This window comes from Tinamus guttatus, unplaced genomic scaffold (genome assembly GCF_059628265.1).
Source record: "Tinamus guttatus ecotype Peru unplaced genomic scaffold, ASM5962826v1 Tinamus_guttatus_pri_ptg000247l, whole genome shotgun sequence".
In the NCBI taxonomy this organism is placed as follows: Eukaryota; Metazoa; Chordata; class Aves; order Tinamiformes; family Tinamidae; genus Tinamus; species Tinamus guttatus.
The window spans coordinates 2,955,227-2,978,705 of NW_028288781.1; the positions used below are offsets into that span (position 1 = coordinate 2,955,227).

At 41.5% G+C, this 23,479-nt stretch overlaps 1 protein-coding gene across 1 annotated transcript in view; it reads right to left on the reverse strand.

Moving 5' to 3' along the window:
- The window catches only part of RNF150 (ring finger protein 150), a 99,171-nt gene that overhangs the window by 16,052 nt on the left and 59,640 nt on the right, over positions 1-23,479 (reverse strand). The window contains exons 3-6 of the mRNA XM_088526578.1: positions 19,698-19,769; positions 19,201-19,283; positions 12,245-12,341; positions 5,620-5,830 (exon numbers count right to left, since the gene is read on the reverse strand). Coding sequence (XP_088382704.1) covers positions 5,620-5,830; positions 12,245-12,341; positions 19,201-19,283; positions 19,698-19,769 — 463 coding nt within the window. The remainder of the gene's footprint in view (positions 1-5,619; positions 5,831-12,244; positions 12,342-19,200; positions 19,284-19,697; positions 19,770-23,479) is intronic.

Below are 23,479 nucleotides of genomic sequence, written 5' to 3' on the forward strand. Positions count from 1 at the left end.
GGGCCAGATTTCAGCACCTTCTTGCACCGCTTCCCTTCGCTGTCTGCGTGAGGGAAACACAAGTCTGATCGAGAGAGAGACCGGGGGCACTACAGCTTATACGCCTCAGCAGCGTTGGCATGCCATGGCCATAGCCAAGTGTTTATGCAGAGAAGAGGTGAGATTTGGATACCAAACCAAGGTTTTGACCTTGCTATCTATAGTCAATGTCAATGCAATTAGCAGATGTGAATCACAGAGGGGGAAAAAAGAGAATTTAGTCTTTATTATTTGCTTCTCATTTCACTGCACTTTTGTACATCCATTTTCGCCATCTGAAACCAGGTTTCACTTGGTGAAACTCTCAAACTGCTGCTGGCCTTCCAGACCACCAATGCAAGGCTAGCACTAGTCTAAGATCTCAGCTGAGCTGCAAATTTCAGTCCACGGTAACAACTTATGCAACAACCACACGGGCTTTTAATAGAGCTGCTAGACTTATGTCATCCTCAAGGCACAGGGGACCCAATCTGTTCAGCCTTTAAGTAGGTCCCATGAGGATTCTGTCTCCAGGACAGTGCTGGGTGCTAATGCAAGTGTTAATAACTTTCAGTATTAAGTACTGTCTAGGGAATTTTTCACCTTTTCATCTCCCTTTACTTTCTGCCTAAACAAAACTATTAATAGCAAGGAAGAACAGTCAAGCGCTTGCAAGACGCCAGTGGATCAGATTCTTACCATACACTTTCATCTTCTTCCAAAGGCTGATTATTCTTCAAAAAGACATTTTAGACATACACAGATCAAAATAATTACTTGCAAAGTTATATTAATAGTGTTAGGGAAGAACTATCAGAGACCCGAAAATACTCTTAACACTCGTGATGAGCTACACGTTGGCAGGGTTTTATAGAAAGAACAAAACTGAAGCAAGTAACTGTGGTTTTCCCTGTGCCCACTCTGCCACAGAGTCCACTCAACTCTGTGAACTTCGTAGGTGACACAATACAGAGGAATTGCCGAGAAAGTTTGTATATTTTCCTGCTAAACTCTTACCCTTGTTTGGAGCAGAAGTATTTATGGATCTTCCTCCAACTACAGAGATAGGAGTGGTGGGATTTCTGAGGCCTTGCACAGTGTGGCACATTCTCAAACAGGGTGTCTCACTGAGAAGTGCATAAAACCTTGTGCAATCTGAAAAATGAGAGGTATTTATCAACAGGGAGCAAAGACCTAGGCAGTGCACGGGATCTACTGAAGAAATTAGCAAGCGCCACATAGTAATTGATGCTATATGATGCCATAAATGATGAGGAAAAAAAAAGACTGCTTTTTTTCCCCTACAAATGTCAGGAATGGGACTTTCCAAACATCCAGATGTTAATTTAATGTCATAATATTTTTAAAATTAAAGCAAAAGGGAATTTATCATTCAATGCTGGCTGAGCCTGGCCCAAATAACATTGCAAACTGCCTTCCGCAAATCAAAAACCATCTTCCACTCTGCCCAAGCAGCAGAGCTTGGCGCCCCTTCTCCTTCAGATATTAGCCAAGTCAAGCCTCAGGCTAGCTCACACTTGACCACATCTTTAAAGCAGGAGATTCCACCTGTTCTGGAATTTCCAAAAATGGCAGCAGCACTTTGTATAACTCTCTACTAAAAAACTGGGCAGCACAGATACACTACTGTAGGAAAAGATTCTTAGCATATCTTCTTTCATACCCTCTGGAGAGCTGAAAAGTAATAGAATCAAAGCAGGAAATTCAGCTGGAAAGAGCAGGTATGCATTTCACACATTTTTTTTCACCCACTATTTTTCTCATTCCACTTTTTCATCCATTTTTAGCCACTCAGAGCTATCATATTCTGAGATGCTATTCAGATATTCTGCAGAAAATCTCATAATAAAGAACAGTCATTAAGACTAAATAGCGAAGAGTCTTTGGCTGTAGACATGCCCAGAGGATTGGATGAAGTCTGCGTCTTAGCAGAAGCCAGCGGAGAGAAACTGCTGGTCCCTTCTTTAGCACTGTCATACAGGAGATGCTTGGTTTAGCAAGAAACCATGAGAAAAGGCTGCAGAATGAAGTCCATCCCGCCATCCATCATCTAAGTGACAGAACATCGCTAAGGCCCCAGGGAAGACATTTTCTATTCAGGAGCATGAGGAAGCAGAGGGAGGGAGTGCAGAAGAAATGTTCGTTGAGCACATGCACAAAAATAAAGGAAAGCACTGGCCAAGCTCCAGAGATGAAATTCTGGCCCCACTGAAGTAGGTGGGAACTCTGCCACCAGATTTCAGTGGAGAACGGATTTCATCCAATATGAACAGTATTCTGGAAACATCCTCCCTCCACACACACTGTGGGAGCTCATCTGGCTTTGAATTCTCACTGGAAACATCAAAAGGAGGAACTGACTTCTGCGGCAATGAAATTAAACCCAAAACGAGAAAATAGCAGAACAATTAATCAACAAACAATAAGGATGCGACGACAGTCAAGCAGAAAGAACTATTGCAGAAGAGGGTGGAAAGGAGAGGGTGAGTCCTTTACCTCCTGGGATACAGAACCCTGCCAGGGATAAGCAGGAATGCAAGGAAAGGCCCAGGACACAGGCTGCCACGTCAAGACTGCGCTGGAGGCGTTTTGCACAGATTCGGTAACAAGACGAAAACGTCTAGCCCAGACTCAGCCTAGGAATATGCTCCTAGCACTAACGCTAAATGAAGAGACCAAAACCTAATAACTCCAGCAAAGATTCCTAGCAGCAATAAGTGTCATCACTTGTGAAGTCCCAGGCAGACTAGTTTGCAGAAAGGGCACGCTTGGCAAGCTCTGCATTGTGTAACTGGGAGCATTCTGGAAAAGGGAAATATATTCCTAAATACAGCAGACAATTCTTATAAAGCCCTGTCTCTGTGACAGCTATGACCCAGTTACTTAGCCCACAGATGCTCTCTGATTCAGGTACCGCTTGGATTCATACCCCAGCTATATGGTGGTCCTAGATGTTCCCCTTTCGACTGAGAGCTCAAGTTGCTTAAAATGATAGGCTCAACCTTTCAGATTGCCTGAACACCTACAAAATCACCATAAATCAGCTGGAAGTAGAAATTCCCATCGCTGCTGGACCTCAGCCCCTAACTCCAACAAAATAAGCTTTCTTTGCTGTGAGGTCCTCTGCAAAAAGGGATGAAGAGGCTCTGCTCCCAAGCACAACTGCAAATTGCACCACTTTTGGATATGGTGATAAGAATGAATAAACTTGCACACCTACTACTAACACTCAGGTATCATTTTGAAATGAGAAATTCAGAATAAAATTCATGTTTACATGGGCAGATGAGAGCAAGTACTAAAGCAGCATTTCCTGAGTGACTGCGTGTGATAGACATGGCTGAGATAGGTACATAGCAGGACCCGGAAGCTGCCAGTGTCCTCTGAGTTTTCAATAGACTCCTCTTTCCTTACAAAACACTTGGAGAGGACTAGTTTTAGCTGTACACCGCCCCTGTGTCATAGTGATGCCGACAACCTTTGCAGTGCTCAGGTCATGTGCCCATGTCCCCCTTCTGCTCTCCTCTCTGTCCCTCAGAGAGCTGAGGAAAAAGCCTTGCACGGTTCCCCCCAGCCACACGGAAAAAGGCTGGAGGTTTCAGAGCTCTTGTGTTTGCTGGCTGTCTTGGCACCACTGTCATCACTGAATATAAACCCAAACAGCTCCGAAAGCACTTCTTGGTGAGACAAGATCCTGGGATTGAAAGCACGGAGGAGGATCCCTTGTGCTGTGCTAGCCACCAGCCTGCAGGCTCTTCTCAGCATGCCGTGCAGCTACAGGTGTAAAGGCACCCATGGCCTCCTCACCTCACCGGAACACTGGACATGGTAGAGACCAGTGGGACAAGGACAGGTATCTGCTAGGGAGCTACTGGCTTCAGGAGTGTCAAATGGGTACAACTAATCTGGCCCAGTCTTGAGCACCACTGTGGTACCATGAAGTTATCTCACTCCTTGAATCAGCCTCAAATGCATTTACAAACTATCACTGGAGGGAATAAAATATTTTATTTCGAACAGCCCTTGCTGTTCAAAATCCATCCAAGGAGGCTTGAGAAAGGCTTATCCCATCGGCTGACACGCTGGCCCCAGACCACAACGGGTTGCACAGCTTTGCCACTTCCCCCTTGCTGCATCCGGCATTTGGAGCAGGAAAGGACCCAAACTGAAACCAGAACATAATCCAAAAAGGTAGTTGAAAATCCACTGATCGGTCACGTGAACGATTCAATGCCCAAGGCTACCAAACCCAGTGTTTCCAGAAGTTTCTTTTGCTGCCAAACACTATCTATTGACAGAAAAAGGCACCAAAAATATGCCACAACAGATTGGCAATATGAAAGAAAGTGAGATTATAAAGTGTCTCCAAGTGAGGAGACTCAGGCAGAATCATTTCAACTTAGTCTCTTCATCTCTCTCTCCCACTTTTACACATCATACTATTATTTGCTTTCTTTTTCACACCTAGACCAAGAATAGCATATAAAAGTGCTTGAAATACATAATTATTCTGTATGGATTGCACAAGTTCCATATCCAAACCAGCATTTTATCACATTCTTCTACATACCTTCAATTATATCTGATGATTTTCTACGATACTCTTGGCAATATTTATACACAAGCTGATGCTGAACATATGTGTCCCGATTATCTGCTATTTTATCTAGAAGCAGGAATTTTAGACTGGGACAAACCTCACTTGGAAGAGGTAACAACTACTTTTTCTAAACTGTCAGAGTAGATTTTCAACAAAGAACATCGTTTTTAGGAACAGAGAGAAGAGCAGACAATTTGAAAGTTACTTGTTCCAACAGTGCGCCTTGAACAAGTGAAAATTAAGCAGGAAAAAACACCCTGGAAGCATCCATATTTCTTCTTTTTAGTACTAATTGCCAGTGTTGTTTCAGTAACTCGGGTTTTCAAGTTCAGGAACTCTGACAATAAATCCTTTTGAAATGAGAAGTTCAAGTATGAATAAATAACCAGTCAAGCTTCAGTCGACACAAGAAAATAAAGGAAAGGCAAAACCAGAATTCAATGGTCTTTTCTTCCTGTCTGAAGGCAATGAAAGCAATTGTATCACTACTATTTATTTTATGATATGTGAGTAAAAATAACTTCTGTATGATAACTTGCTGTGCAGTGAAGGAAGGTAGGCCAAGGCCAATGCTGAAAATAACACGCGTCAACATGCACCCATCTACTTAACCAAGAATCCCGGTGAAACACCTCAAGGTTATCATGGTAAACAAGACTACTTGCTGTAAAAAATACCCTATGATGACTGTGAGTTCATATTGCATTGTGCTGACTGAAACAGATCTAGGCAGAGAATTCTCGTTGGGAGTAATAAGTAATACATCGATTTGCACACAGGGCTGGAATTGTCTGCACTACACTAGAATGACATGTGTATTTAAATCTACTTACCTTGTAGATATCTGCTGGGTTTAAAGTCAGGAAACCACTCCAGTAAAAAAGCCCCTAAAAGCCATTTTTCTCCCATTAAAGGTTGGTTTGTGATTCAGGTTTCTACACATTTCTTTCAGTGCAATTCTGGCAGAAAGAGGAACTTACTGCTTGTTGTGAAGTTACCCTCCCCGACCTGGGGAAAGGAGTCTACGTCTTGGATGACTTGTAGTACTCCCACAGTCCGGACCGGGGGATCCAGGGCTACAGAGCTCTCGTTGACTGTTGTATCGCTAGCTCCCGTTATCTGGTTCGTTGGTGGTCCTCCTATGGACGCTTCCAAGTCTGGAGGTATATCATCTATGCAATCCGCATTTGGCTGATGGGAAGAAAAAGAAGAAATCTGAGCTTTCATCTGTCAGACACATTTAATCTACCTGCTCCCACTTTGTAGAGCTTTTTCTTTTTCCTTTACACCCAGTGCTGCTATTGTCATTCTCCTGATTCCCTTGGGATTACTTTTGAATGAGTATTGTAAATGGCAACATCCAAGGAATTTTGGATTTTGTCTTTTATCGCTTGAATTTGCTGTTTTTTCTTTCTTTTTTTTTTTTAATGTATTTAAGTCCTCCTAAGAGAATTGGTTGTTGGAATGACCCAAAGTATGCGGTGGAAGTGTTTACTATGAAACAGTGTAATCACAAATATCGAACTTTATTTACACTTTTCAAAGGTTTTAGGAGAGTGCAAAAAAATAGTTCATTTATTGACATAATCTGCTCAACACAAGCAGATTGCTGAGTCGGATTAGGAATGTATACACAGACAGTAGCTGAAGGGGAATGATTACCTTCAAATTCTTTGCTTTCCCTAAATCCACGTTTTTGTAGACTTCATATCAGAGTTTTCAGGATCAGGAATTCATGATAACTGCTGTGGGGTAATCTGTGCGTGGGACGCAAGATTGGAAGCTAAAGCTATTGATAAGAGAAGACATGTATTTTAACATAAAAGACCTAGGCTTTGCTAATGCTATATTTTCTGCAAAATAAAATGATGAGAAAAGAAATAAACAAGCCTTAAAGGGAATTTGAGGAGTTTTATTCAGTCCACTGTCTTTCTTGCTTTGTGATCCAGAAAGACCAGGGAAGGACTATAGGCCATGTAATTTAGGTACTTCTGTATCTCAATTATATAATTAACAGAGCTACCGCTACAGAATGAGCCAAGCTCTTCAAGTCAGGTGTCTGCCTTTCCTCCAAGCTTATAGGGAAGCAGGAGAAGCACTGGGGTGCCCACTCTCTGCACAGTTTTCTCAGCAGCACCTATTCAGGAAGAGCGCTGGGAATCCAAGAATGCCCTGAAAGGTGAAGAGGATTATTTGTCCTGTGAGACTATATCCAAATCAAGCACTTGAAGCAGTCAGACTAGGTTCTACTCCAGATCTCTCTGGGCCTGTTACGAGTCTGGTGCTCCTACTTATTCACAAAGCAGTGATTTCTGTGGAACTCCCCAAAATCATCTGTGGCAACCATGAGCAAAGCTCTGAGCACCAGCATGTTCCTGTGCCATTTAACCACAGAACTAGGTCTAGTTCCCCCCAAGAAAATTTGTCTGTATAACTATTTCAGGAACTGGGTTTTGAAGTTGTAAAATACTGTTAAAAAATATGGCAAATTCAGAAACGAGGATGCTGTTTGCAAGGCTTCTGAAATGCCAGATAGGAGGCATTTCAGATAGCAGGAGATAGGTTTAGCAAGGTTGAACTTGATTTCAAGCTCAACAAGGTTGCATAGGCTAAGCAGTTACACAGATAGCTTGTTACTTTGGGAGGCACGGAAACTTAAGTTGTTCTCACTTGTCTTTATTATCCAAAGGTTAGATGGCTCATTTCGATCTGTCACTTAGGCTTCCTCTCTCTTCAAGGGACTGAAGTAATTTTGCCGGGTGACTCATCCCACCCTAAGGTAAGAGGTATGAATCACGCCGTACCTGCCACTCACCACTCCATGGAGAGGAGGCTGAAGCTGCTACGCTGGAAATCCAATGTGTGGACATTAGAGAGATCTTCTCCTATGCTTAGATGTCTCACTGGCTATGGCTTTTGTAAAAATCTCACTAGGTGCCTATCTCCAACAGCAGGCACCTAGAAACTAAGCGAAACGTCTCCTTATACTTCGATAGAGCAAGGGTCTTCAATACAAGTTCAGCTTTAAGCAAGTGAATTAATCCTTTGCCTATGCCTTCAGGCATAGAAAGTTAGCATATGCTCGAGTGTTTTGCAGAACCAAGAACGTAGCATATTTTCTTCCCATAAATTCCCTGTCTGTTGCCACCTCATAAATATTTTTTTGCAATGAAAAAGACAGGCTTTTAAAACAATCCTCAAGTGACTTGTATCTGCAAAACCAAGTTCAGGATAAAAACTAGAATTGTCACTGTCTTGCTACAATCTAATCTACAAGGCTTCCTAAGACCTGGGATAAAGGTACATTGAACTATACCAGGGTATAATGAAATCCACCAAACTGGTACTTTCCTAAGCAAAATACCAAGCATTTATCTATAGGACTAGGACACAAAATTACTTGTTAAACCTATCACTTTTTTCCATGAATAAAAAAGTGCCTTCAGAATTTTAATTTTAAATTGAATTTGTCTTTGAGAGTGGTATATCTTTAAGAAAAAAAAAAATCTCAATTTTATCTTTTCTACTCTGAAAAAAAATCTTTCTTTTTTTTCCCCCCCAAGGGACCAGTTGCCTGTCCTTTGCTCTGTTTGGAATGGGGTTTTATCATTAACTTTTAAACCTTTAAAATGGGATTATAATTGAAAACTGAACTAAACATTAAAGATATGAAAAACACATCATTCAATATAATTAATCCCTTCATTCCTGAGTCATTTTAGTTGGAAAAAAAAAAAGACTAAGCTGCACACGATAAAAACTAATGAAATGAAGTACTCATTGAATATATATATATATATATATATATATATATGTATATACATATATATATTACAATTTTCACTCTCAGGGTGACCCACATACATTGGGGAAGTTTAATTATATTGGTTTCACTCACTCCCTGCATGCAAGTGCTTTGAGGGCACAATTCCACTAGAGTCAAGGGAAGTCTTTGTATTGACTTTAGGAGTGCCTGGCTAAGGCTCTTAGTGAATAGCTTCAAGTCATCCAATCTGCTGCCAAAAATGCAACTGTATGCATATCCAGCAGATATTTGCAGAGAAGAGGGAGAAGCAGAGGGAAATTATTTAATTTGATACGATCATGCCAATAGCAAAGTAGTCGGCTGAAAGTGAAAGACACTTTCACAGATAATTCACTTCAGATCTTATGGCCAAAAGAAGTGAACTCTGTGAGCTGGATTCACCCGCAAAGAAACAGTGGAAAACGTTATGCCAAATGTTTGCTGATAGATGTTTAGTTAATAATCATCTGGAGCTGCAGGGCACCACAGTGAAAAGCTGGATCATTAGGGTGCTCAGCTACTGTGAAAATCTGGGCAGTCATTCCGGCCTCACTGCAGCCGGGGGATTCTTGTTTGAAGGCAGATAATATGTAAAGTCTTTGTTAGAGAATGAATAGAAAGTCTAACATATGAACACTTACATTTTCTGTTTTTTAACCGATCACTTCCTGGAAAATCCTGGGCCTTGCTGCTAAACATAACACAATATATCCAGTGTCACACAAGCCAGTTCTACGGTATCAACCATAAGACAAGCATGAAGCTGGCAGAAACAAACTACTCTAGCCCTGCCTGTGGCAAGATTTCCTTGCTTTTTCCATTATAGAAAACAGGGAGGACCTTGGCAAATTTGTGCTCAAGTTTCCCATCAGAGAAGCCTGCCTGCCTGAGGCTGCTTTTCTGTGCGTGGAAATTTCAGTGAAGATGATTTGGCACTACTGAAGACTGTGGTCAGGGAATGGCATTTGCAGAAACGTTTGCCACCATTCCCTGAGAAGCCCTAGAGCTCTGCAGCTTCTCCCAGGGAAATGTCTTTTCCCACGACAGTCTTCTGACAGCAGCCTACATTACGAAAACATGAGTTTGCATGAGCCGATAAGGATCAATGTCTTATCAGGGGCTGGTGGCTACACTCTCTGAAGAGGGAACAGGACTTTCTGTGCTATTGGAAAGCTTGCGGTGACACTAGAGTCCACAACGCAGGACAGACAGATGGCCCCTTCTCTGCTTCCCACAGCCGGCACCCAAGCACAGCAAGGAGCAGGAGGAGGGCTCGCATTTTCTGTTGATGTGGAGAACAAAGTCCCTACGCCAAGGAATGGATGGGTATCCGGGCAGGGACAGGGGATGGCAGCTCAAAAGGATAAGGGTTAGGTGGGCGGCACTTATGCCATCAGAGAAGCAGGTACAGGGGGACGAGGTAGGAGAGAGAAAAGCAGGAGTTAAGGCAGATTTTAGAAACAGAAGACAAAGAAAATAGAAGGGGAGCAGAAACTGACAGCGATATAAGATTTTTTTAACCTGCGGGTTCCCAGACACTCTCAGACACTAGTTTCCTTTGCTGTCAGCCAGAGGGACCCTGACAAGACGAATATTGTCTGCTCAGTACTGCAAGGGGCGAAGCTCCGACATGCAGCCTCTGTGATCCCAATCAATGTCCCAGCCGGGGGGCAGGCAGCATGCTCTGTCCAAATGATGGAGAGAGCAGCTTGTTTTCAGTTTGTTGTCTTAGAAACCTAGGAAATTTTCACAGAAATTAATAAAATAATCCTTTGCTAGTGGAACATTAACACTCAAAATCAAGCACTTGCCTCTTAAGATCAACACTAAGGCTGACTCTGAGATCTTAACTTGACCCAGTTGTCTGTGTCAGTTTACAACAGTATCTTTAATTACAAGATCACACACAATTATTTCCTAGAAACTCTGAGTGGAAAACTCTTGGTGAGGGAAGCAGAGAGATACCCTTTCTAGGCAACACCTACACGGCACAGAGGGAATAAGTCAGGGCACTGTAAGAAGGGTAAGCTGAGCAAATTCAAAGTGATGTCCTTCACTTCCTGGCAATTAGCTCCTGCACTTGCCACCATAGAGCAGTTTGTATTTAATAAAGCCAAAACCTTCACACCTGGCCTCTGAGCATGTTGCTTTCCTTTTCCTCTGTGTACCCAAACTCAGACAGCATGTGCCACCGTGCTCAGCCTCCAGCGGCAGCGAGAGCCGCGTGTGAACAGCACTAGCCATTCTGGAAAGATCTTACCAGCTCAGTGCAGGCCACCAAAGCGTGGAGGCCAGTTCTGGCTATATCCCTGAGTTACGAAGCTGCATCAGAAGCATGTTAATAAATGCTTAACTCTTCTGCTGGTGCAAAAAGACCAAGAGGCAATGGGATGGACCGAGTACAGGAACTGCATGGTATCGTAGAGTGCAGAAGAAAATCAGGAAACTATATACTAGGCAAGGAGAGCAGGGGTCAACATACTGGATCATTTGCTCTCTGGCAAATGTGTGAACTGAGACATGGAACCTGTGCAAAGCAAATCTGCATTTAAGGCTGGGTGCAGCAATGCCGAATGGAGAGACAGCCTTAGTCCTGGCCTTTCCTAACATCTGAAATACTGACGTAACAACTGTATCTTTTGATATTCCAAAGACAAGATAAATATACAGCAGGAAAAAATGGTCCAAGTGTAATAGGGTATTACCCTAACCACAATGCTCTAATATATTTTTTACGGGGTATGTTGTTAGCTCAGATTATGCTGTTTATTACCTGCTTCTATAAAAACAAATTCCATCACTTGCTACGAAGCCTCTTCGGCAATAGCCAGTTTGGCTTTCATGTTTCCATGACAATGAACCGTTGCGTTTGGGGAATGCCATGGCAGCTACTCTAATATGTTTGCATATCTATTTTACCTTATGTAACTCTTTCATATGTAAGCTGGTGTGACACCCCCTGTAACTGGGGAGGGTTTTTATAGGACGTGTTAACACACCAAATAGCAACGCTTCAGTATCAAACTTCCCTATCATGTTTACATGCTTTACATATTGTGAGAAAGTAACTCACTTCTTCCTGGAGAAGACCCTGATCTTTGTGATAAGTGTATTTAGAAACTGCATGGTAGGCCAGACATGTGCTATCTGAATGTAAACATGCAACCTAAAAACATCAATTGTTTTGGCAGGTTCTAATCACATCTAAATGTACCAAATATCAAAGAACCTAACAATTTCCTATATATCATGGGGTCCACTACATGCCTAGGTATGGGGAAAATGGTTCCCAAGTGGAATAGGGAGTATGCTGCTTGCTACCCATAGACTTTGAGAGAAATTTGACAGGGAAGAGATACGGCTTCCTAAAATGAACGATTATTTGTTCCAGACTGGCATACCTCAGAAAATTTTACTTGTTGACCTTCTCCTTTGAGAAACTAATAGAGACCATCATTTAAAAATAAATCTAGTCCTGATTTAAAACACACAAAAACACACCTTTTGAAAGAATACATAAGCCCACCAAAACATCATTAGAAAATACCCACCTCAACAAATCAGGCAGCTGCAGATATAAATCCTAACACTCAGCCCCATCCCATACCCACACTCTTTGTTGATTGCTGAACTGCAGTGCAGTGCAGAGCTAGAGCCAGGAATTTCAGCTTGCATTCCCCTAAATAAAGCAATATAACATGCAAGAGACATAGGAGAGGAATAGACAGAGAACTGGGGATAACCCCTCAAGGTTGGTGTTTTCTCCCTGCCCTGTCTGGACTGCTCTACAAGGTGCTTACCGGAATCCCTAGAGCTTTTAGAATATTCATTTTACACATAGGGCAGGTACGATGGTCTAGCAGCCACGGGTCTACACAGGACTTGTGAAAAAGATGCCTGCAATGAAAAACAGGATATTTTTAATTCAAATCCACCACAGCAAAATTTACCTCTTCTTAGTACCAGGCGCTGCTTCTGAATTCTGTAAAGTGCAAGCATTTCAACCAATGTCATTTGTAATCTCTGCAAGTATAACGAGACAGGAGCAGACAGGACTTTATAATGACTTCTGGAGCAACTCAAGCACCTGTGTCCACCACACCACTCCTCAACTGAGTTTGGGAAAGAAGACATGTACACAATTAGAAAAGCAGAAAAAATATGTACACGGCGTGCAGCAGCAAAATTCATATTCTTTAAATGTTAAAGGCCATCAATAAGCAACATCATCTTGCTGGAAAAGGTCAAATCACAGTAGTGTTTCTTGATGGTAGTACAGACTAACCTGATTACACATAATTTAAATGTGAAACCATTGGGGGTCTTCTATTATTTCTAAGGATGCAGGGACAGGAAAAAAGAGAAATACAAGTAAGCACCACTTTTCATTTCAATTAAAGAATATGATGACGGCTTTTAACACATTTTCTCTTACTTTTGTGCTCTTCAGAAGATGCCCATCAGAATGAGCTTCCAAACATTTCTAGCCCTGAAGGGCTGGTTGCTATTCCCACAGTCAATGACCACCAGGCAAAGCTTCTCGTCCAGCTTTGCCAGACCCAAAACGAGATTGAGCACACAGACATTTATTACGCATACCTGACTGGCAGCTCTGTTTTCTCCTGTGAGCATACTCTGTTACAGTGTGGTTTTAGAGGACGAATGCTACAAATTACAGGAATGGTCCCTGCTGTAGGGTGCGGGATTTATGAAATGCTGTTGAGAGCAGCAGAGCAGCACAAGGTGGTAAGGCTCCTTTCTCTTCATGCATTCTCTTTTACTTAAATTGCAAGTCACATGTATGGGCCCCATATTGACTTATCTTGCACGTAATACTCCTACTCTCTTCCTGAATGTGCTCTGAAACTTTTTTGTTTGTGATGTTTTGTGCTGGTCCAACTCTACTCCTGAAGAAACAGAGCAAAGCCATCTACTATACTTATAACTTTAAAGACCCCACAGGTATGTAGGAGTTTGAAAACAGACTTGCCTTCCTAAAAATCTTATTTAAACAAAGAATAACTTAAACAAAACTGAAAGAGAGTATTTTTATACTGAAATAAGAGGATCAATATACACAATTTTGCACCCAAAGGTACAAACAAACACTGATTTGCTTGTTTTGGTACAAGTTATGGATGAGCTTTAATTACTGTCTAAGGCTTGCAACAGGTGTTGCACATTCAGACTGGCAGAGCGTGAAAATCAAATTTCAATCTACTTGAACTTTGACACCTGAGCAATCTCCAACCTCTGCTTCCCTGCGCTGTCCGGGGCCCAATTGTATGCTGAGCACAGCACAGCACACACAAGCACTGCGCGAGCTGCCAGCCACGGCCTCGGGCTCCATACGGGCTGGGCATACAACTGATCACGTACTGGCCTTCACTAGGAAACACTGTCTCTGAAAAAGCCAGAATCACTTAAGGTACTAACATATTTTAAATCCAAAGTGGTGTGTGTGCAGCTACTAAGTCGGCTGCTGTATCCTGTCACATTGCTCCAGAGGCAGCCGCTCTCACTTAGCAAGATACACAAAACCTTTCAACTTGATGGAGGATACTGAGGTGCACTTTCATCAGTATTGATTTGTATCCCTGGCTCTTACTGAAGTGCTATCAACCCACATACTAGCTGGCTGCAGTCCTAAACACTAGAAATTCAAAGCCAAAACTCTGAGATATTTCACAAGCTGTGATATCTTTTCACGTCAATATTTTTCTTCCTCCTTCTAGAAGGAATGGATCCTTTGTGAATCAAAGCTACAAGGCGAACTGTAGTATTCCTGTGCTTGGGCTGACTTCACACAACTATGAGAAAGGGCAAATGTGTTCTTGGAAGTTTGACCCGATCTAATTATATCAGCTGGCTGTTACACCAAACTTCGTCAGGCCTCACCTGATCCTGTATGTCAACATGATTAGCACAAGTGAAGTGTAAGTTCAAGCCACTACTTTACTAAGGCTACTAAAGTTCACAACTCTTCAAAAACACTTGCCTTTATCAGATAGAAAACACAATGCCTCCAATTTCAGTCTCGGTCCTAATTCCCCTGTCCTTCTACCTCAGCAGGGACATACTCAGCACATCATCAGACAAGCATTTTGACTAGGTCAAGGCACAATGAAACAGTTACCAGGTGTGTGCAACTTTACATTTCAAACTCTCACCAGCAGAATTCCTTCCTTGAGTGTTAATTCATGCAGACTACTGAAAGTCAGTATCTTGCTTTTCAGCTATTCAAAATAACTACAAAAATCTTGACAGTGATTTGTTTTCTTTTTTTTTTTTTTTCCACCCAAATTCATAGACAAATATGTTTATCTACCAAACACTTGAAGCACAGTTGGGCCAAAATAATCAGTACACTGAGATATTTATTATGGTCTTGAAAAAATGTACTGCCAAAATCTGCTTCTGATCAGAAGCATGCAACTTCTGTCAAACCTTCCACTGTAGACTTTCTAGAAAGTTTCCTTTTGTTTTCAAACTCAAGCTTTGCAAACCTCAGTCAAGCTGTGTCTTATATTACAGCATTTCGTAATGTTTGCTAACCACCCAGGACTTGGAATTTTCATGTTTTAAAGACATTTATCTGAAGTTTAGCTACTTCTAAAGTTGTTTTCAAAGAACAATATTCTAAAGGTAATGCTGAGTAATTTAACCACATGACAGATCATGTCACTTTGCACTTCTCAATATGAAATTAGTATAGTGCATCATGGCTCTATTAATTTCAGATTTAATATGGACAGTCAAAGGATCTGGATAATTAGCTGGAAATCTATAAAAAAGGAATGTTACTAAATTAAAGATTTGTATTTTTAAATTCTTGTATCGAAGTATACAATTAAAGGGCTCAAGTTATCTATTTGTGAATATGTAAACATCTGTGCAGATAATTTAGGTGCCAGGCTTTGTAAATTTGGATTTGAAGATTTATTTTAGTTTTTGTTAGCTATACCATTATACGCACACTTATGACTTTCAACAAATTGGCAGCTTATCAACGTACTAATAAGCTTACCATCTAAATTCAGAAAAAGTAAGGGCCAAAACAAGGTAAAATGAGAGGGCAACTCCAATATTCCACAGTCACACGCTAAGACAAAGGCAAGGTCAATACAAAAATCCTTCTTCCTCTGCACCTCTGGTTCATGCAAGTTTTACAAGGAAGGAGATGGTAAAGGCAGCATGGATGAGTTCAGAAGTGATTCCTACAGGAAGGCAGTAAGAAAGATGTTTCAAACACAAGCCTGGATCCTGACTTTGACAATAAAAGTCATAGCTAGAAAAAATGCTTTTGCTGTTGGGTGCAACTGTATGCATGCAAAACTATGTTGATTTGGATTGCCTGAAAAGTTTGTCAGAAGAACTGCAATTGATCAGTTTGGAGAAAGGATGGAGAGAGGAGAGGAAGGATGTTCTAACAGTCTTCATACAAGATAAAGGCTTCCAAAAGGATGCAAAAGCTGAAAGAAAGTCGCATTCCTGGGGACCCCGAGTAAAAGAATCAGTGGCCTGAGGTGGACATGGCAGTGGGGCCTGGTGAGAGACGTTAGTATCCAACAAGGAGGTGGGGCATTTGAGCAGGATATTACTATTTTTAATATTATTTGAGCGGGATTTATTTTTGAGGAAGAAGTATGAGACTAAAGGAAAAAAGTGAAGCGGTCTATGAACTCACAATTGCTCATGGACTGAAGGTTCAGGGGAGGGATGTGAGCTGGAATGGGGTCAGAAAGGGCATTTATTGTTGATAGAAATGGAACAACCAGAAAAGGAGATAATGAAGAATGAATAAGTTGTCAGCCAAGAGGAGGTTGAAAGAACCATCTTGCCACTTTGTGTGGCAGGTGATCCTGCCAGCAAGATAAATAAAAGCTTAGTAAAAGGCAGACAAAGGATGCAGCAGTCCCAGTAACTTCTTCAATGATGTTTCAGATAAGAAAACACTAGAGATGGAGGACAAGAAGAAGGAACTAGGGCTGTGACAAGAGATGCCATTCTGGGAACAATCAACTTGGTTACATTTGATGCTGGGTCAGTGTCCTCAAAGACAACTTCAGTAATGCTTGCTACTGTTAAATATAAAACTAGCTGTAAGCCAGCACTTAGTTCATCACCAAATGCAATGTCAGTGTCAGTATGTATTTACTTAATTTATGAACTCTGTAGAGTGAATCTTATTAATATACTCAGCTGTGGGAGTTGGCTTCTTAAGAAGATGGAAAGAAGAAAGCATAAGTTAACTGGAATTCTCCTCAGTCTCCAGCGTGGGATACACAACAACAGACTATCACAGCACTTGTCCTCTGCAAACAGCAAAAGAGAATATCTGGGGTAAAACCATAAGTACTAAGAAACATCTAGCTATATGACTTCAGACTTCATCCACTAAAATGTAGGCTGGTGGATTTTTGTACCAATTTCTAAGTAGTAGCTCCAATAGTCCTAAAAAGAAATCTCACAATATACGTCAACTTTCTACAGAGTGTATCTGCAAGCAATGGTATTTCCTATCCTGCCTGCAATACAACGCAGTCTTGTGTGAAGTTTCTGGGGAATGCTTGGCTTTGCAGGGAAAAAGTCCTGCATCTCAAGCACCTCCTGGATAAAAAAGTAAGGTCATCTAGCTCTGGTGTCATGGTGTGGGCTTTTGTTTAATGAACAAAAAGTTTAAAGAAGTGCTTACTTTGGTATGATGCACTTACACTGCATGTCTAAGTTCATCTAACACATACAGTGTCTGTAGGTCTTTATCAAGATACAGGGCTCTCCTACTTACTTAACAGAGAGCTAGAGATAAATTAATCTGTACAGACAACAGGAGGAAGACTCATGACTATTATTTCCTGTTTTGGAACACTGAACCCATATGAATGTATAAGCTACTACTCTCACAATTTGCATAGTGGGAAATCCAGGGTCTGTAAAGTAACTGCTTAGGGAAGTTCTAATTTTTATAATTCAACACCTCTTAGGCTCCAACAGTGGGTATTTTACAAGACAGAGCTGCTGCTGGCAACCTTTTAGCATGAGTCATTTTCTAGGTGACCTTTTAAGCCAGCCAAATACTGCACATCACCTGCCAACTGTGCATTTCCTATTCACTGTGCTTTACTTCAGACTGTGCATGACAAAGTCTAACTGGAGGCTCATTAATTTATGAAGCAAGACACAAGTGAAAACAATAGCTTACCTGTATTGTTTGTGTTACTGTACAGCTTCCTTCTAAAACCCTTTGTCAGTTTAGTCCGTCTGTCAGAAGGACTAGTGCAAAATTTCCAGACTTTACTAAGCTTCTATGGAAACGGGCTTGATGTCAAAGCCAACTTGTATTTTCTTATAATTTCTCAGTTTTCTGTGTTTCTGCTTCATACAGAAATGCATTTGCGTCTGTTTCTAGAAAAAGAATTGGTATGCAATATGCGGTTTGTCTTTGGGGGGTACACAGTAGGTCAAATTTATGATTAATCTGTTGTTTTTCTGTTTGCCATTTAGTGACAGCAGAAAGCACATTTAATGAGTCACAAGAATGAATAGAAGTGGACAGCTTGCAACATTAGAATATCTTCTAGGGAACAACATAGTCAGAAAAGAAACAAACATTTCAATTTCTCAAACCAGTGAACATGTCTGAGGCGGAAGAAAAAACTCCCTAACGACAATCTATGCTCTCGATAGCGTACAGCACTTGAGATTCTTGTTTCTAAGGAAGTCGAACACTTGTGCTTGCTCTTTTAAGAGAATTAGCATTCCCATGAAATTTCTGAAGAAACTGATTTCCCTAGAGAAATCCCACATAAGTTAACACTCCACCTGTGACAATACAATGGCACAGAGAGAAGAATACAGCTGTTACGGGCAGCAAGAAGCTGTGCTCCAGTGTCACATCATGGGACGCACATGGGAAGGGGAAAGAAAGGAGAAAGAACAACCATCAAAGCTCTTGTCAGCTCCATGTCCCAACATGCCTGGTAATGCTTTCACCAAAGAAAAAAAAAAAAAAAAAAAAAAAAGGTCTTCATCATATTCCTTTTTTTGCTTTCCTGTTTCCACTCAACATATCTCTGGATTTGGTTGTGTTTATGATAGAAGTCATCCCTTTCCCAGCATCTGGTCATAACACAGGATATCAGAAGAAGTAGCTCAATGGGGAGCAGATAAACTGCCCTGACCCTATGACTGTTGTGCCCAGGGTTCGCCTGGAATACAGGAGTAGTCTTCTAAGTCAGTTATACTAAACTGCTATAAAAACAGAGGGAAGAATAGAGGAATCAAGCTCTCTAGTTTAAAAATCCTACAGAAGACTTTATTATATATCCACACAGGGCAGCCTGCAGTCTTGAGCTACAAAGTCTTATGTATAGACATATAACTCTCCACACTAAGGGGTTTTGGCACTGCTTTCTTAAAAACACAGACAACTGTTCTCGTTACCAGAAAACTCAGCATCAGCTAGCATTGTATGATTTAGCCAAAAATTCAGAGCAGACAAAATTTCTGACTATGATGGTAGACTCAGGTTCTCAGGCTAAACGACTCTCAACTCCACTAATATTGTTTTCCTATCGGAAAGGAACGAAGAGACATTCCAGGTATCTTTACAGAACAGAGTTTGCAAGTACACTGAAACAATTACCCCACTGGCACCCACAAAGCTCTCGGGTCATCTCATTAAAGTGATATTCAAAGACAAGAACGCATCAGGACAGGCAGAGAGACTATCAGAGCTAAAAATAGGTTAACTTACCTGCAAGGTAAGATTCTGACAACATCATTGGGCTTGTAGCCTTCAATGCAAACAGCACAGTTATCAAAGTCTGGCTCAGTTTCCTAGGGTAAAGAGAACATTTATCATTTTCATTCTGATTTTGTCAGATAATCTCTTCATGCAAGAGCCTATGTGTTAAAGGGGCACCGAGATATGTTGTAAATGCAGTAACACACCTGAAGACAAGCAAGCCAGACTTTCAACATGCATCCAATTGGAAGCTTGCCCAGGGAGACATGCAGATTTCGTCAGTATATCTCTACTTTCAGGACTTTCTGCATCTTTGTGTAATTTTACCTCTTTCTGCCGCTGTTCCATTTCATCCACAAATTGCTTACTAGTATTTGTCCCTTGCCCGGAGGACAGGTACCAGCTCAGAAAACAGTCATCATTTCTATTCTGCCTCTTTGTTCAGGTGGTCTGAAGGACCCCTCGGTGCACAGATGCATTTCATAATGAGCAATTTGAAAAATTACCTTATCACCTTTCCTGATTGTTCTGACTTGCAGCTTGCTGATTGCTTTCTTTGCAGCATCTCCAAGACGGCGCTGTAATATAAAATTTGCTCTTAAGCAATGAGTATCTCTTCATGCAGAAATCATCACCTTTCTTTCCCTATACTTCATAATCTGAAGTAACTTGTACATGAAAGAGGGAAATGCTGCATAAATGGAAACAGATGAAGTCAGTCAGATAAATGTTGGAAGGAGCATGCTTTTGTTAAGAAAAGGCACCCAGTACTCTAGGTTTTTTGGCAACCTGTGACTGTTGAGGCAGAGCAACTATAATGCAGTTCAAGTAGACTATACACAAGCCTGCTGTGATGCTACACTATAGCATTTTTACTCTTCGAGTAGCAACATACACATTAATTATTTGGATATCCTCCTTCTTCCCTTTTTTAAATTACACTTGTAAAAAATACATTCTTAAATGAGGTCTGGGCTGGTAAGAAGAGTGAATCCTTCTCTTGGGATTCCTGGTTTCTATTCTTATATTGTTCCAGAACCAGTTCATGATCCCCAAACTTTAGTGCTGAAATTGAGGTGTTTGACAACTGAAAAATACAAATCTTTCTCTCTTTTCTTTGTCTACTTAACAGGAATACCACAAGGTATAAAAATGAGGTTAAAGCATCTGCAGGTTCTTCCAGGGAAAGCGCTATGTAGTCCTGCTGTCACATCCTATGCACACAAAATCATTTGCCTTTTCTTTTCCTTTCCATCTCCCTCTCCAGTGGACCGTGAATTGCTCACCGTGTGACATTCCTGACTGCTCTCCCATATTTCCAGGACACTGTTCCTGTGCTGGCAGCATCACAGCCACTCAGAATTAGAGTAAGCAGTAACAGCCTGATGCAAAACACCCTGTTCTCAAAAGCTAAAGCTGGAGATGCCTGCTTCTTGCAGGAGGTTGGGAGCAGTCTGGGGCAGAAACACAGCTCAGCAAAGCTACCTCTGCAGCTCACGCTCCTGTGCTTGTGCCTGTATAGCCAAGGACTTGCTGCTCACTAGTGCTAGCCCAACAGTGAGGCAGAAGCTCAGGCAGGAAAGGACTTTGAATGGTCTGGTACTCCCATCCCTTACTCAAGGCCAGGGCAACTCGAGCTAGAGCTCGTGGCTGTGTCGAGTTCTGAATATCTGAATATCTCCAAGATTAGAGATTTCACAGTCTTTCTGAATAACCTGTTCCAGGATTTCACTACTCCTAGAGTGAATTCTTTTTTAATATCCAGACACAAATTTCCCTTGTTGCAGCTTGTGGCCACTACTCTTTCCCTCTCTGTGCACTTTGGAGCAGAACCTGAGTCAAGCTCTGAAACAGCTGAACGCTGCAGTCAGATCCCTTGCAGCTTCCACTTCTCCCGGATAACAAACCAAGCTCCATCTACCCACCCTCCTACATCATGTGCTGCTGCCCCAGACCATGTTGGGGGCCTTCCTCTCTGGGCTCCCTTCAATTTGTTAATATCTTTCTTGCACAGGATCAGGTTGTAACACCTACTCTGAGGAATTCTTATGGTTTTTTACAGCAGCTTATGTAGCTCTTAGTGAATCCTAATTTTCCATCAGTAAATGCCTTAATCTCTTTTCTTCAACTCCCCTTCCCTGCCCATCCGCCCCAGCAGTTACAGTATGTGCTGTTAGCAGCTAAATGCTGTCAGGAGGGAGATGGAGGAGCACTGGTGACTCAGAAGACATTCAACTTCCAACAGGCCTGGAATACTGAATGTGACTGAGTTCAAAGAGCCCTGTCAGCAGGAAGGGATTCCAGCTGGAGAGGCAAGAGCTTGAAGCCAAAACTGGAAGAGGCTGGATGTAGCCTGCAAATTGGGACCTAATCATCATACAGATATGATTAAGAAATTACCACATTCTTCTTCTGATTCAATCAAAATAACCAAATTTAATTAATTAATTTATTGGATTAGAAAGACATAGAGGAGTGGCAAAATCAATGCAATACTAAAATCAGGGGGGAAATTCAGACCTAGCTTAGCAGAAAAATCTTGGCTATCATATGAGGTTTGCATGTAAGCTTTCAACTATAACTAATTATTACATGCGAGAGAGTTCTTGTGCTTACACAACATCTTATCTGTGGTACATTTTTCTCACAATCTCCCTTGAATAAACGGATCAGGAAAGAGTTGGAAACATTTCTCGCCAGCTATTTGTTTCTTTAATGTAAATCAAAGACAGGCTGATAGCATACAGCAATACAAGAGTCATTATGCCCTGTTTCAGGAATTCCTTTTGATTCCTTTTTATCGTTATTATTACTTAAACTAATGAAATGTCTCATCTCTTTTTTGTGCACAATCTTCGAGGGGAAAGGACAAGATTAAAGACTCATGTACAACTTTGATCTGCTTGTTTTCATGTTTGCTTTCTCTGATCCATCTTAAATAGAAAAGTTCATGATTTAAATAGAAAGGAGAAATATTTAGCTTTTGAAAAAATGGGAATATCCTAAAGTCATTCTTTCAAAAGATTCCTCTATTTGAATGAAATTAATGCTATCACTAATCAATCAATGCCCTTAAGAGCAAAGAGGCATTACAACACTTTAGGGGTTTAAAACAAGGCATAGAGATTGGTAATCATAGATCCCATAATCTCCTTAGCGAGGCCGTGACATTCAGTATTGGACCAGAAAGAGTTAAGGGTATCAGATACAATAGTCTTGTGGAGATGGTGATACAAGTTAAAAACAAAAGACAGTAGTGTGGAAAACACCATTTGTCACTTCCTGAGGAAATGAAAGACTGTTGATGTTGTGTAAGAGAAATAATAAGTAAGTGCTTATGTCTTAACGGTCATCGAGATGACTGCTGCTGGCTTCAGCTATCCTGCAAGGTTTATGTCTGGGTTTTATGTTACTGGGGCATCCTGGGAAGTGATCCCAGTGTGAGAGTGCAAGGAGGGCCAGCTGCTCCCCGCGGGCTGGGAGCTGGGAGCACGATGCCCACGCTGCTGCCTCCAGGGCTGCCTCTGCACGCAGGCAGGCTGAGCTGCGCCTGCTGGCAACCAGCTTACCAGCGGGCCCTAGGAGGATGGGCCTGGCACAGGTTAACAGAGGTAAGTGTAGGTTAAGCCCCTGTTTTATAAGCATGGGTTTTTAAAACATTTAGATGTCAAAACAAGTTTAACTAAACTCTCTTTTTAACTAAATTCTAATAAATAAGTCACAGTTTTTAGCACTTACAGAGCAAGGCAGCCAGTTCACACAGTTGGATTTTATTGCACTCCAAGGTAGGAACCGATAGCACTTTCTCTAAATTGGCCAGCTGGCTCCCTCTCCATCTGAAGCTCTGTTTATCCAAACATTTCAACTTTACCCCTCAGATAAAGTTTATCTGGAGTACATCAAATACAAACAAAAGGAAACATCTCTCCTAAAGCCTGCCAGCAACGAAGGCACTTAAAACACACGCGTGGCTTTCCAAGAAGGGAGCACAGTACCTTCATGCAGACAGACACACGTGCAGGGGATACTGGCAGAAGCTTCTGAGTACAATGACAAAAACAGTGTTCTAAATTGTATGCCAGCAAAGCAACATGAACCATTTCTCTTGCACACTATCTCAGGATAGTAACATATATCCAGCATAGTAACAGATAACTTTGTGATTCCATCCCTGCACTACATGCAAAAAAAAGTATCAACAAAAAAACAAGCAGAACTTTAGGGGAAACAGAGAAAACCCTCTTGGAAAGAGCAAAGCGAGTTCTTTTGACAGCCACCTACATATCTA